General features: G+C 40.1%; 3 protein-coding genes across 3 annotated transcripts; all 3 read left to right on the forward strand.

Moving 5' to 3' along the window:
- Positions 1-3,971: 3,971 nt before the first annotated feature.
- LOC145701064 (uncharacterized) lies at positions 3,972-8,304 on the forward strand. Its single transcript, XM_081778292.1, has 13 exons — positions 3,972-4,040; positions 4,083-4,495; positions 4,664-5,673; positions 5,735-5,776; positions 6,282-6,455; positions 6,550-6,815; positions 6,987-7,137; positions 7,296-7,343; positions 7,386-7,618; positions 7,680-7,854; positions 7,894-7,965; positions 8,012-8,032; positions 8,178-8,304. Exons 1-13 carry the CDS (start codon positions 4,028-4,030, stop codon positions 8,302-8,304), a joined length of 2,745 nt encoding a protein of 914 aa, XP_081634418.1. The 5' UTR covers positions 3,972-4,027.
- Positions 8,305-9,279: 975 nt separating this feature from the next.
- LOC145701065 (carbohydrate sulfotransferase 13-like) lies at positions 9,280-10,900 on the forward strand. Its single transcript, XM_081778293.1, has 4 exons — positions 9,280-9,442; positions 9,980-10,222; positions 10,402-10,630; positions 10,699-10,900. Exons 1-4 carry the CDS (start codon positions 9,280-9,282, stop codon positions 10,898-10,900), a joined length of 837 nt encoding a protein of 278 aa, XP_081634419.1.
- A 232-nt stretch (positions 10,901-11,132) lies between these two features.
- Positions 11,133-12,705, forward strand: LOC145704150 (uncharacterized). Its single transcript, XM_081781589.1, has 4 exons — positions 11,133-11,252; positions 11,454-12,103; positions 12,146-12,328; positions 12,369-12,705. The coding sequence occupies exons 1-4, from the start codon at positions 11,216-11,218 to the stop codon at positions 12,504-12,506; spliced, it is 1,008 nt and encodes a 335-aa protein (XP_081637715.1). The 5' UTR covers positions 11,133-11,215; the 3' UTR covers positions 12,507-12,705.
- The last annotated feature ends 48 nt before the right edge of the window (positions 12,706-12,753 follow it).

The following is a 12,753-nucleotide window of genomic DNA, read 5'->3' on the forward strand; positions in this document are numbered from 1 at the left end:
TCTTCTGAGTTCTTTCCTTCTTTGCTGTTAAAACTGACGCTCTGGGAAAGAATCTTCTTCATTCTCGGATTGTAGCTTCCGAAGCCTCCTGATCCCAGAGGTTTTAAAGTTGCAATCGGCGATGATTCTGATAGAACTGAAAAGAGAAATTCTAGAGCCGTCGGATGGGGGAAATCTTACGTGGAAGAAGAGCGAAACTTTTCATTCTTTTCTTTTCTCTCTTGAAAAAATTCAAAAAATGTTTTCTCGAATATGAAGAGGAAAAAACGCAAAGACGGACTTTTATATCGTTCATTTTGGTGAGCGATAAAGGGATCAACCCAGGCGCTATTGAGCGCGCAAGATGTCGATGAAACGTGCGTAGCGCTATTATCACTAGCAGACTCGGCGGGAGACGATAACAGAAATGGTTTTTCCGGCTTTTTTCTTACAGAAGGATTTGAAGACATTTTAAATGCCTCCTAGACGGACGTTGATATGGGTGGTAATAAAGGGGCTATTGGAAAGGACTACTCTTTGTGCAGTTATATTTCAAAAGTATGATCCCTCCATCAAGATTTATTTATTCAAAATTTTGTCTTTTTGGGTTCTTTAGACAACATGGAGAAACTTTAATGTTATAAATTCTCACGTTCATTTTCACGATTCTTGATGGAGGCTTCATTATTGCCTCTCACAAGTTTACATTGTCTATGCTTCAGCTGGACGGAATAGTGCATGGCCAGGTCATGATCACCCGTAATTGGATAATACTTTGGATAAGATGGATTTACTCATGAACTTAGAAAGCAGATCATTTTTGCTCAAACAGCGGTGAACCTTGGCGCTCGCTTACGTATTTCTACAACGCTGTCTCGTTGATTATCAAATAAGACCATGAAAATTAGAACACGCTTTACCATATTATTCGGCGAAATTTTGACCGACAAAAATTAAATCAGGTGAACCTAAGTAAACGACCTTTCTAAAAGGCCTATTTTTCCAAATCCTCATGATTTCGAATTTAAAATCCCTTTCGATAAAAAGCTAATCCACTTGGTTCTCCAAAGCACAGCTCTTTACTGTTGATAAACGGCGTTATCACGACTCGGCAGGGGTCGAGGCTCCGCCGAAAAAAAACGAGGAGCACGACGTGTGACAAACTCAAATCCGAATCCAATTCGAGAGGTGAGCGATAAAGATTGACCGCAAATAGAGATAAGCAGCTCCATCACTTGCGATTTGTCTGATGGGGCCTTTTTAAGAAGGGTCTGGAGGACTTATTAGACACAGCGTAAAAGTGGAGGCCGGATGGGAGGAGCAAGATAAAAATTGGTTCGGGCTAGGAACTCTCTACTTAATTCATAGGGGCACTTTAATTCGACTGTATAAAGTAGGTATTCATTAAGGGGTACACATCCATCATCCGATTTTCTAGGAGCTCTCCTTATAAACTGTAGAATCGTAATCTGTGGTAATTCGTCGGGGTCGCCCCGATAAATGAAAGATGAAATAACAGTCATTCGTCGGGGTCAATCCCGACAGATTGAAGATAAAAAACAGACCTATTCGTCGAGGTCGAACAATTGAATACGACGAATTACCACGTACTACCTCTAAAATCTAAAATTAAAAAGCTCGACTGCATGAAAAAAGCGCGTTCAACATCAATTTCCCTGCTAACCGAAAATTAGTGACGCTCAAAAAACAGTAAAAACTTGACCCTCGATGACATTAGACCACATTTTTTCCTTGAAGAAGAGTTACTCTGGAATTCTTTCACAAAAAGAACATATAATTATTAAATTTTTGTCCTAAGGACCCCTTCCCCCGTCAGTTTTTTTAAATTAAATCTCGGAATTTTTAAATTTTTACACCTGAAATGGATTCTACGGGTCAAAAAAACGACTTTCAGGCTGTATTTTTTAGGGTCAATCTCGACTCCTTCACTCCCAAAATCATATTTGAAAATTAGAACTTTCGCTGAAAATTGACGAATTTGCCCTACTTTTGGCAAAAATATTGATTTTTCTCTGTCAAAAATTCCTCATATCAAGTTATTAAGTTTAACCTCCGGACGCATTACATACCAACAATTTGGTGTTTTTTAAAATTTCCATTTTTCGAAGGAAAAAGCTGACGGGGGTCCTTAGAAATGAAATTTTCAAATTATCAAATGTTTGATTTGAAGTTTGAGATTTCAAATAAAAAACTCGACCATTATCTCGTTGTTCTTTGAGTTGAACAAATCTGAGATACGAGTTAGCAGCAGAATGACGTTACGATAGATAAATAAAGGATACGCGCTCCGTTTCCAGGTAAATTAACTAAATACAAGAAGACTTTCTACTTCTTACACCGCTTTGTTCAATCAAAGCCAAATCTTTAAAAGACAGAGAGGCGGATTATGATTATGCCACTTTTCGGAAACCGATTATGAGAGAGAGAAAGAATAAAAAATAAAGAAAAGGCGTTATAAAGGCGTTAGAAGATCCCGATTAGCGAAAGAAGAATTATGCTCGAATCTAATTCGCTGCATATTCGATTTTCTGTCGGCTCACTTTCCATTTCGGGACGGAATTTAAAAACTCATTTCATCAAAAAATTTTACGAAAAAACTGATCCGGAAATTTATTAAGAAAAAGAGAGGTTTAACCAATTTATGGAGGTGATTTTATGGGTTAGGGTTTTGATTGGTCAGTAGGCCAAATACAGCAATCTTATTGGTCATCCAAAAATTCTCTTCCATAAATTGGTTTTGTCCGAAAAAAAAACATTTTGAATTCGAAAAATTATCGATTTTTTCATAAAATATTTAGTCTATAAATATTTTTGTCAAAAAAAAATCGTGACATGGAACGCAAATAAACTTTCCGAAGAATTTTATCATAATAATTATTCAAGAAGAAATATATTCTTATACAGAAGGCTTTACTGAAGAATAATCTAGAAAGAAAATTAAAAGATAAAAGCGTGTTTTTGCGGCTTTTAAATTTTTATAATTCAAAAGTAAATTTGACAATTCCAAAAAAAGATTCGTGAGCTCGCGAAAAATGTCAAAGTCGCAGATTTGTTGGCGGAAATTGAGCTCAAAAGCGCTGTTCCTGCTCAGCTTCTGGAGCTTTTAAATCCAGGTAAAAGCCATCTGCAAATTTTCCGTTTTGAAAAAAGATTACATTTGAACACCAGACAAGTTCCGGGCAAGATTATGGCAAGCTTTATCAAAGCCGATAACAGAAAATCTGTCCATGGAAGCAAATAACCATGTTTTTGCGAAATCAATGGTTTCATCAAAAAACTGTTTTTATAAAATAAAACGGGCTTCCTTTCTTTCTTGAGCCTGGCCCAAAGAAGATAAGCTTGGTTCCACAAAAGCGTGACTTTTGAAATCAAAAGTGTCCGGCCTTGTTTGCACTGGCCATCAAAAGCTGTTTATACCACTTGATAATTCTCGTAAAATACACAAGCCAAATCAGCAACTGAATTTCAGGCATGGAAAAAATTTCTGTCAGCGGAGAGTTGGAGTTTGGAAGGGAGCTCAAAAATGGGGCTCTATTGACGGCTAGTGTTCATCCTGGATGGGCTCAGGAAAGGTTGAGGATATAACATCTTGATTAAAGAGGGTAGACGGATAATTATTAAGTATATTATATACGCTATCATGTGATCATTATTTCAACGTCACACATTCATACAAAAAGGGAAGTTTTGTTTCAGTTTATTTTCGTTGGTACTTTGCCATAAGCATTTTGAAAATTTTCTACAATATCATTTTTTGGTTGAAATCTCTCCTCGAAGGCATCTTTTATTCATGAAGCGCGCCATCTTCCAGAAAATTACTTTTCTACGGCCATTTGTTATCAAGGTCAATATCTAGGGCAGCTATAGGGTTCGCAATGAAAAAACCAGCCGTGAACAGGAAAATTTGTGTATAAGTAGATACTTTGTTCAGAAGTAAATAAGCTTTTAACTGATTCAACCAATTTGAAAGATAGTCGATCAAGGGGTTCTAGCGCGGTGGTCGGAAGTTTTGTCAATATCGCAGTCTATGGGTCCGGAAGGTAAGCTGTCTCATTATTTGGCCAAATTCGCATCTTCTGTAGCGACTGAAATTTGCACTTTTCTGGTTGTAAAGTACGGTTCGTTGGATGACCTTCGCAAATTGATCGAGCGCGGCGCGGCTGTTTCCGGACGGACGCTGTTTGAAAGGAGCACGCTCCATTTTGCCGCCTATCATGGAAGAACCGAGTTTATTCACCTGCTCCTTGGGGCTGGGGTTGGCGCGGGACACAAGGATTACCAAGGGCTGACTGCGAAAGAATATGCGACGAAGAACGGATTTTACGAGACAGCTAGATGGTGCTGGCTTGGGCAGTTTAACTATGGCCGACATGGGGGAGTAATGATGCCCAAGGAGGATAAGAAGAGCTCTGCGGGGAGCAACAGGTCGGAGAAGAGGCCGAAAATGAAGGAGAAAGTCGAATCGGCGCCTGTGAAATCGTCGCAACTTCCAAGAGTAAGCGGATTAAGAAAAACCATAAAAGTCTTTTAGAATTTACTTTTTTTGTTTTTTTGGTAACAGATTACATTGAATTCGTAATATTTCTTACTTCCTTCTCTACAAATGTATTTATTTGATTATTATCAATGCCATCTTACTAAAAGATTCATCAATTAATTAAAGCAAAAATCACGAAAAATGGTCGTAAACTGGCTGCGAGAAAGTTCCGAAGCCATTCCAAATGTCGAAAAAACCGAATCCGTTGCAAAATCCGATTTTGTTCGTGGCAAAAACTACGAGCGACCCTCCTCCACCTCCCGCCCAAGAAGTTCCTCGAAGAAACAAAAAGCTCCAAAACGAGTCCAACTACTCGCTCCAGCTGGCGCAGGCGAAGGATCGACAGAATATCGCAAAACGCGATTTAGTCGAGAGCGCCCGCCAGAGCTGGACGAGGCAGTCAGAAGATCTCAGAATAATCATCTCACTGTCGATCCCCCTCCATCACGTGTTCGTTTCCCTGAAGAAAATGATGAGCCCGAAAAAACGAAAAAGAACTTTCGCAAGACGAAATTCTCCCTCAATCGTCCAGACGGCCTGGACGAACTTGTCAAATCCGTGGATAGAACTCCTGAACCCAAAGTATCCAAAGGCGTTTGCTTCGCCAGTGAAGACGAAAGCGAAGATGAAAGACCAGAAAAATCGAGGTTCAGAAAGACAAAATTCTCGAGAAATCGACCGGAAGGACTTGATCAGCTGATAGAAAAGACCAAGAAAGTTGAAGAACCGCAAGTGAGGGAAGAAAAAGGCGTTTCTTTCATGAGCGAGGAGCAAGAAGAAGATCAAGAAAAAATCAAGTTTCGAAAAACAAAATTTTCCCTTTCTCGACCAGAAGGAATCGACGAAATCGTCCAAAACACAAAATCAGAAGACCCTTTCTTTCTCACTCAGAATGACGATCTGTCTGAGTCCGATTCTGAAAACAAGAAACAGCGGTCCATTTCATTCGCGGACGACGAAGAAGACAATAACCGGTACCATAGAAAATATCGAAAATCAGTTTTTGTTTCTTCTTCATCTTTCAAAGAAAGTGATGAAGAGAAATCTACTTCGCATGAATTACAGACAAGGGAAGAAAGAATCAATTTCAACCTCTTAAAAGTGCATGATAATGAGGATGATGATGTTACCTTCAGGTTTATAATCAATGTTGATTCAGCAAAATACTTTTTATTCAAAATTTTAAAGATTTTTTAGCTCGTCAAGGCCGAAAATAACAATCGCGGAAAAACCACCAAGGCCAGGTTCAGCATTTTTTTCCGCCGCTCTCGCTCTTGTATCTATTCACCCACTTCACTTTTTCTTTTTACTAACAATACCGCCCACTTCAATCACCACTTTCTCCAAGAACAGTATTCGTTTTCCCGAGAGCTGGGTACACCAGTCTGAATAAATTGAGCTTTTCTATTGATGACTGTTGATGGCTGTCAAATATAAATTTGCTCGTCAGAAAAGGCGAAATACATTCAGACAAAAGACTGAGTGTCACAATGATAATTTACACAGAGATATATTTGGGTTCCCCTCTGATGGGAGAGGAATTCTAGCGCAGATTTTCAAAGAGATTGTGGGAGAAAATGAAGAGCAGGAAAAAGAGTACGCTGGATATCTTGGACAGAATTTTCTCCAGCAGGGAGGTACATTCATTTTTGTCAGTTTTCAGCAGAAAAACCTTAAGAAAAGTCAATTTAAATTTACAGAGAGCCTTGGCAATAAGCGTATCCGATTTGCTGAACTTTTCAAGCCCCCAAATCTCCATCCAGACAACACCAGCCGATTCAGTCGATCAATTTATCAAACTCGAAACCGATAAAATAAAATCGAATGAAATCAAGGAAGAAAACTCGGAACCAGAAGTCACTTTTACAGAAGAACGATTCCAGCAAAAGGATTGGGTCTACCGACTTTCTTTTCTACAGTATGTTTTTTTCACGAACGAATCAAGATTCACAATTTGCATGCAAGCTGATTAAAATAAAAAAATTATTCATAAAAAAGGATATACATTTAAGATCCCGAAATAAGGAATTCACGCTTCCAGTTTCCGAAACTCGCGAAAAAACGCCCGAACCGAAGACGGAACTTACCGACCCAGAAGTATCATTTCGAGTTTCAATAACTCCTGCCGCCGGAGAATCAAAATTGCTAGACCAGCGACCTTCTATCCCTCCAACAACTCTTCAAGGAAACAACCGACAACAGAGACCGACAAGTTCTAGTACTTCAAATGTTCCCCGGCCAAGGCCAAAATTGGTTCAGAGGGCAAAAACTTCGCATGGTAAGTCCTCATTGAAAAACCATAAAAATCCTTTATATTTTCACAATTAAGAATTAAAGCCATTCGACTATTTTCTGAATTATTCTTGACACGCCATCTCTTACAGCTATAGTTGGGAATTCCAACTTGGAATCGGGCAAAATTCGCTGTTGAACATTTGATAATTCTTAGATCTCCTGGAACAAGAACGTCAAAAAAAAGAAGCCGAAGAAAAACGCCGTGCCGAAGCCGAAGCAGCTTACCAACAATGGGTCAAGGCAAAGAAAAACGTCAAGCTGCGTCGCTTGACTCCCTCTCCTCCGCCGGAAAGAGATCTCAAATGGTATTTCTGTTTTCTATTTGATCAGTGCTTGTTGAAATCACAGATTTATCGGCATTCACAGAATTCATTGTGTGTAGAATTTTTGTTCAAATATGAGCTCAACGCATTGAAATGATGAGTTTGAAGGATATTCAAATTGTTGGTAAGAGTCTTTTCAGGTATGAAAACAAGAAGAGAATGTTTGAGCCTGGGTCTTACTCTGAAAGGTATTCACTCTTATTTGTCAAAATTTTGAATAAAAAATTAAGACCGCGACCGAAAACTCAACCGAATTCGACTCAAAATTCGCGACCCACACCGATCTACAGTGAAGTTCATAAGCCAAGAAAATATGACGGAAATGGCATCGCGTTCGAAGAATGGCTAGCCAGAAAGCAAAATGAACAAAGGTCCTCAAATCCAAATCACCAGGAGTCGCAAGAAGAAACGAAAAAGAAAAATGATGAGATGAGGCAAATGATGGCAGAGGAAAAATTCAAAGGTGCAGTAGTTATTTCTAATAGACGGTTATCTCGATTCTGAATGGGCTGAACTTTATCTAGAATGGCTGAACAAAAAGCTTGAGCAACGGCAAAAAGCAACAGCACAAGAAAACAAGGACAGATACGAAGCTCATAAGCGAAATACGACAAGCGAGAATCAACTGTCTTTCGACGCCTGGCTCGAGAAAAAGAACGACCAGCAGAAGCAGCTTCAACGCGTCCTTCGCCAAATCAAGTACACCCTTTTAGATCTCTCTTTTTAATGTTGATAAAGGAGGGAGGAGCAAAAACGAGCAGAAGAGGAACGAGAACGAAGACAACAAGGACTGTCTTTTGAAGACTGGATGTAAGAAAGAAAAATATTTTGGCACGTTTTTTTAACAATTTTTTAGCGCTGTAAAATCTGGAAAAAGGTTGAGATACAAATTCACTCACAAAGCAAAAATAGCTAAACTAACTCACTCTAACTAATTTTCTAGCAAGTCCGTGATATTTCCTTAGGATTTATCAAATGGAAAACAAAGAATTGACACCCTTAATTTTACCCCTCTTTTTCAGGATTCGAAAAGAACAAGCCGAATTGTACGGGGACAAAGTTGCTCGAGACCTCGCTCAGCAAGATGCAGGACCGGATTATAAAACAAAAAGATCGCTCTTAAATATTAATAAAAAAGAGGATCTTTGAATTATCCTATGTAAAGCCGCGAAACTCGCAGAGATCGAAGAAAAGAAGCGGATGCGGTCTCAGCAGGAGATTGAGGAAAACCAAGCCGAAGAAACGGAGTTGGAAGATTCGAAAATTGAAAAATCAGAAGAAAGAGAAATGGTCGAAAGTCCAAAAGAAGAAGTTCTCGAATCTACTTCAAATTCACCGGAAATTCCATCGAAAGAAAAATCACCCGAGGCTTCTGAAACCCTCATTTCGTCTCCAAACTCGCCGAAAATCCCTGATTCAAAACCCGAACCCTCTTTCGAACCTGAACCAGCGTCCGAACCAGCGAATGACCCAGAACCAGAAGCAGTGGTTATAATTCACGAAGTCTCAATGGGCAAAACTACTGAAATCCTCGAAAACGGCCAGCAAAGAGTCTCAACTTCGCAGCAAGAAGATAAATTCATCGAAACACTTGTCGAAAACCAGATCGAAGATGCCCAGCCCTTCGACCCTCAAGATCCATTTGTGGACGACTACGACTCTGATCATACATCTCTTGCGTCGGACATTTCTTATCCGGAACTGCTGGATCTCATAACAAACTTAGACTCCGACTAAAAATCTTCTTTGAAGAAAAAATATTTTTGTAGAAGAAAAAACTTTTTATTTTTGCACTGCACTTTCTTTCTGTAATGAAAATACAAGCACATTTTTGATAAAATCATCTTCTTCATCCCGAAAATTATTATCGTCCATTGAGCAAAATATTTTTTAACTTGAGCAAGTAAGCCGTTTTAAGCAGACTGCTTTAGTTCTGTTTCTCATGTTTCAATCACCAAATTGCCGGTTTTTTAACGAAAAAAATAAAAAAAGACGCAGAGAAAGAAAAATCAGAAGTTCATAATTTAATGTTACTATCCGAAATTGCCCAGAGGCAGAGTTCTTTCTAAATATTCGGAAGATTCTATCCCGCACGCTTCTAATTTTTAAATCCTGACAGGAAAAATGCGGCTTCTGGTGTTTTTGCCTTTTGCCAAGGGAAAAACTGGATTGGAAGTTTTAGAAAAACGAGCCGATATTTTGAGAGAAACGTGCACTAGAGATTTTCATCGAACCCCCAGGCCGAGGAGCTTTACTGGAAATCATAATGCTATCGTCAGATTTGAAGGTAAATCATGAGAGAAGCAGGTTTTTCAAAAATTTTCGATAGCTTAAGGAGGGGTCGACGAGAATCGGGATTTCCGTGACCAAAAATGCGAGAAAACCTGATTAGATAGGCTAAATCTGATTTTCCTGGTGGATAGAAAAGGGTTGATAAAATAAGGCGGCGAAAACTAAAAAAATTTTGACCAGAAAAAGTCGGTCAAAAATGCCGTCAAAGTTGGGCCATTTTCGCGAAAATGCACCAAAAATGGTCAATTTTTTTACAATTTTGTTCATTTCACCCCCTAAATCTAATTTTCATCAAATAATTTTAGGCTCAACAGATTCGAGAGGATCTTTAGATTCCAAAAATATAAGATTCATATCCAGGCTATGCGTATAAGCGAAATAACGATCACCCCTGAAAAAATTCTCGTCGACCCCCCCCCTTAATTTGCAGCTCTCTTTCAGGATTTTGAAAGTTCATGGTCTGAAAGTCACGTGTCTGATTCGTCTGACACATAAAAGATGCGCCATTTAAATGCCAAAACAAAAATTTTAGAGAGCGGCTTGCGAATATGCGTTCCATGGAAATGCGCGTCGCAATATGTAAAACACATCCACGACGTGGTGATTTCCGACTCCGAAGACAATCGGAGATTCGTCGGAGATACTCAAGAGAAGAAGAATTCAACGGTTTTGATTGCAAGGCATCCCTTTGTCAGACTTATTTCTTCGTGGAATGACAAGCTGCTGAGGGAAAATGTGCTTCAGAGCGGGCCAATGATGCGGCATTTCAACATCGGTATAATAAAATAGCACAAATAATACTGATTGATTAGGTATTGCATTGTTGCATGAGCCAATTAAATTTTAGAAGTGTACATTGCTATCTAGGTGACCTAGATTTTAGGTCCATAACTTTTGGCACTCGGACCATAAGCCTCTTGGTAATTATGCGGGAAATCTAACAAATTCTTTCAGACCGTTTCGTAACGTCCGACCACGAGACTCACCTAATCTCGTTTGAGGATTTCTTGAACTACATGGTTTACGCGATTGAACACGATGAGCCGATAAATCGCCACTTTCAGCCGCAGCATAACATGTGCGATCCTTGCTCTTCGGATTTTAATACGGTACTCAAGGTGGAGCATCTAAAGGATGAAATGGTGGTGCTCTTTCGAAGTCATGATTTACATGTAAAAGGAAAGTTTCAAAGATCATTCTCGGTTTCTTATCTCCCAATTTCTGTGATTGAAAAAGCCTTTGAGACACAAGAAAAGAACTAGAAGAGACATTCCACGAACAAACTGGCGGATTCGGCGCTGCAGAAAAAGACAAACTCATTGAAAAAGTTCGATCAACACTTCGACCAATTCCAAAAGAAACACTTTGGAAAATTTATGACTACTACAAAAACGATTTTGACATTCTTAACTATTCATTTGACATGGACATGCTTACAATTGGAGGCTTTTAAATTATACTTTTTGCATTCTGCTGCCTACTATGACTTGAAATTGCACCTGTATCTATTAAAATAATTATTCAATAATCTATTTAGAGTTCTAAATTCAATTCTTGATTATTCTTGTTAGGTGTTTTTTACGGTTATTCCAAAAAAAAAATGCTGAAATCAATCAATTTTTTTCTGAAAACAAAAATAGTCTCGCATCTCTGCCGCTCATCTCCGGTCTCATTTATAAGCAAGGAAGAGTGAGGAAAATCATTAGCTTGAAATAAAGCAGCTTTAGTATTTCAGCTTTTAATTTTTCGACAAAAATAGAGATAAAAGATGAAACTTTTCGCTATCTGCGCTGGTGTTGCTCTTGGTAAGATAACTGAGCTCAAGTATCACTTCCAGGGGAGGGGTTCTAGAATCCTCTAGAGCTTTGAATTCTGATAAAAGGATTCATTCTGGAATCCTCTTTAGAATATCCCCTCCAATTCTCCTTTCGGCCTTTTGCATAAAAAAGATACAGTAGAGCACTGTATGTTTCTTTTCTGCCCCTCTCTCTAACTCGCCATTCTAGCCGTCGACTGCAACGATGGCAACAACGGTGGTTGCTCCCACAGTTGCAAATCTGGTGTCTGCGAGTGCCCAACCTGCTGGGTCCTCACCGACGACGACATGACCTGCCAGCCCGAAGCCGGCAGAGCCTCCATCTCCTGCAGCTCTGCTGGTATGTCAATCTCTGTCGAACCATGCGTCGTCGATCCCGCTAGCTCCATCACCCTCGTTGACAACACATGCGCCGCTGTCACCGACGACGATGGCAACTACAAACTCGCCACTGCTCTCGACGAGTGCGGCACCGAATACGTCGTCAACGCTGATCAGGACAACGTTGTCTTCTCCAACAAGCTCATCGCTGGCGCCGGTCTCCGAGACGGCATCATAGTCTCCCGACCACTCGCCATGGCCTTTGAGTGCGAGTTCTCTACCTACTACGAAGACGTCCAGCTCAACTACACCGCTGACGCCGGCCTCGTCGATGTCTCATTCGACTTCGGTGATGAGCAGCCCGATGCCGCTTTCTTCTCCTATGGCCTCGAGTTCTACACTGATGACAGCTACGATACCGTCTTTGATGTCGAGAACGACGTTGTCGTCGTCGGTAACACAATCTACGCCGCTATCGAGAACCTCGTCCCTGTTGATGGTCTCGTTTTCACCATCGAGGTATAAAATATACTCTTGTTTATCCTTTTATATCTTTCTAAGTCCTGCACCATCACCGACGATTCCATCGGAGCTGAATTCGCTCTCATCGACGGTCAGTGCCCCAACTCCATCGTCAGCGGCGCAGTCGACAACTTGTCCGATGCCGAGCAAGTTCGATTCAGCTTCATGTCCTTTCTCTTCCCAGGCTCCGGCGAAGAGTCCGTCTTGAACTTCTCTTGCGAGGTAACTTACTCACTCTTTTCCCCTCTCAACTTTTTCCTAGGTCGTCGTCTGCGACAGCTCCGCCGCCGATACCGTTTGTTCCACCGACCCCGGCTGCACCGCCCGAAAGCGACGATCCGCTAGTGCCGAGGAAGCTTATACTTTCACAGCATCGAAAAAGGTTACTTTCAGAAAGTAAATCAACTTTACTGTCCTTTTCTTTTCAACTGTCCTTCATCTCCAATGACGATCATTCCCCGATCTGAGCGAGGAAAAAAGAAGCAAGAAAAAACCGAACATGCTCAGATTGACATTCATACAATCATCTCGCAACAAACAAATAAATAGATCTAAACAAAAATATCGGTCAACTGTGAGGCAAATTCTTTAGCAATAAATCGGCTATATAAAATTTAAAATAATCTTATTCTCCTCTTATCTTTCAC

The sequence above is a fragment of the Oikopleura dioica genome, chromosome PAR (genome assembly GCF_907165135.1).
Source record: "Oikopleura dioica chromosome PAR, OKI2018_I68_1.0, whole genome shotgun sequence".
Lineage (NCBI taxonomy): Eukaryota > Metazoa > Chordata > Appendicularia > Copelata > Oikopleuridae > Oikopleura > Oikopleura dioica.

What these genes read in the sequence shown, in the direction of transcription:
- LOC145704150 (XM_081781589.1), top strand. Translation starts at nt 11,216, where the DNA reads ATGAAACTTTTCGCTATCTGCGCTGGTGTTGCTCTTG. An exon ending in CTGCGCTGGTGTTGCTCTTG is followed by an intron (nt 11,253 to 11,453) that starts GTAAGATAACTG and finishes TCGCCATTCTAG; the next exon opens with CCGTCGACTGCAACGATGGC. An exon ending in GTCTCGTTTTCACCATCGAG is followed by an intron (nt 12,104 to 12,145) that starts GTATAAAATATA and finishes TATCTTTCTAAG; the next exon opens with TCCTGCACCATCACCGACGA.
- LOC145701064 (XM_081778292.1), top strand. An exon ending in AATCGTCGCAACTTCCAAGA is followed by an intron (nt 4,496 to 4,663) that starts GTAAGCGGATTA and finishes AATTAATTAAAG; the next exon opens with CAAAAATCACGAAAAATGGT. An exon ending in GATGATGATGTTACCTTCAG is followed by an intron (nt 5,674 to 5,734) that starts GTTTATAATCAA and finishes AAGATTTTTTAG; the next exon opens with CTCGTCAAGGCCGAAAATAA.
- LOC145701065 (XM_081778293.1), top strand. Translation starts at nt 9,280, where the DNA reads ATGCGGCTTCTGGTGTTTTTGCCTTTTGCCAAGGGAAAAACTGGATTG. An exon ending in GATGCGGCATTTCAACATCG is followed by an intron (nt 10,223 to 10,401) that starts GTATAATAAAAT and finishes AAATTCTTTCAG; the next exon opens with ACCGTTTCGTAACGTCCGAC. An exon ending in GATTTACATGTAAAAGGAAA is followed by an intron (nt 10,631 to 10,698) that starts GTTTCAAAGATC and finishes TTGAGACACAAG; the next exon opens with AAAAGAACTAGAAGAGACAT.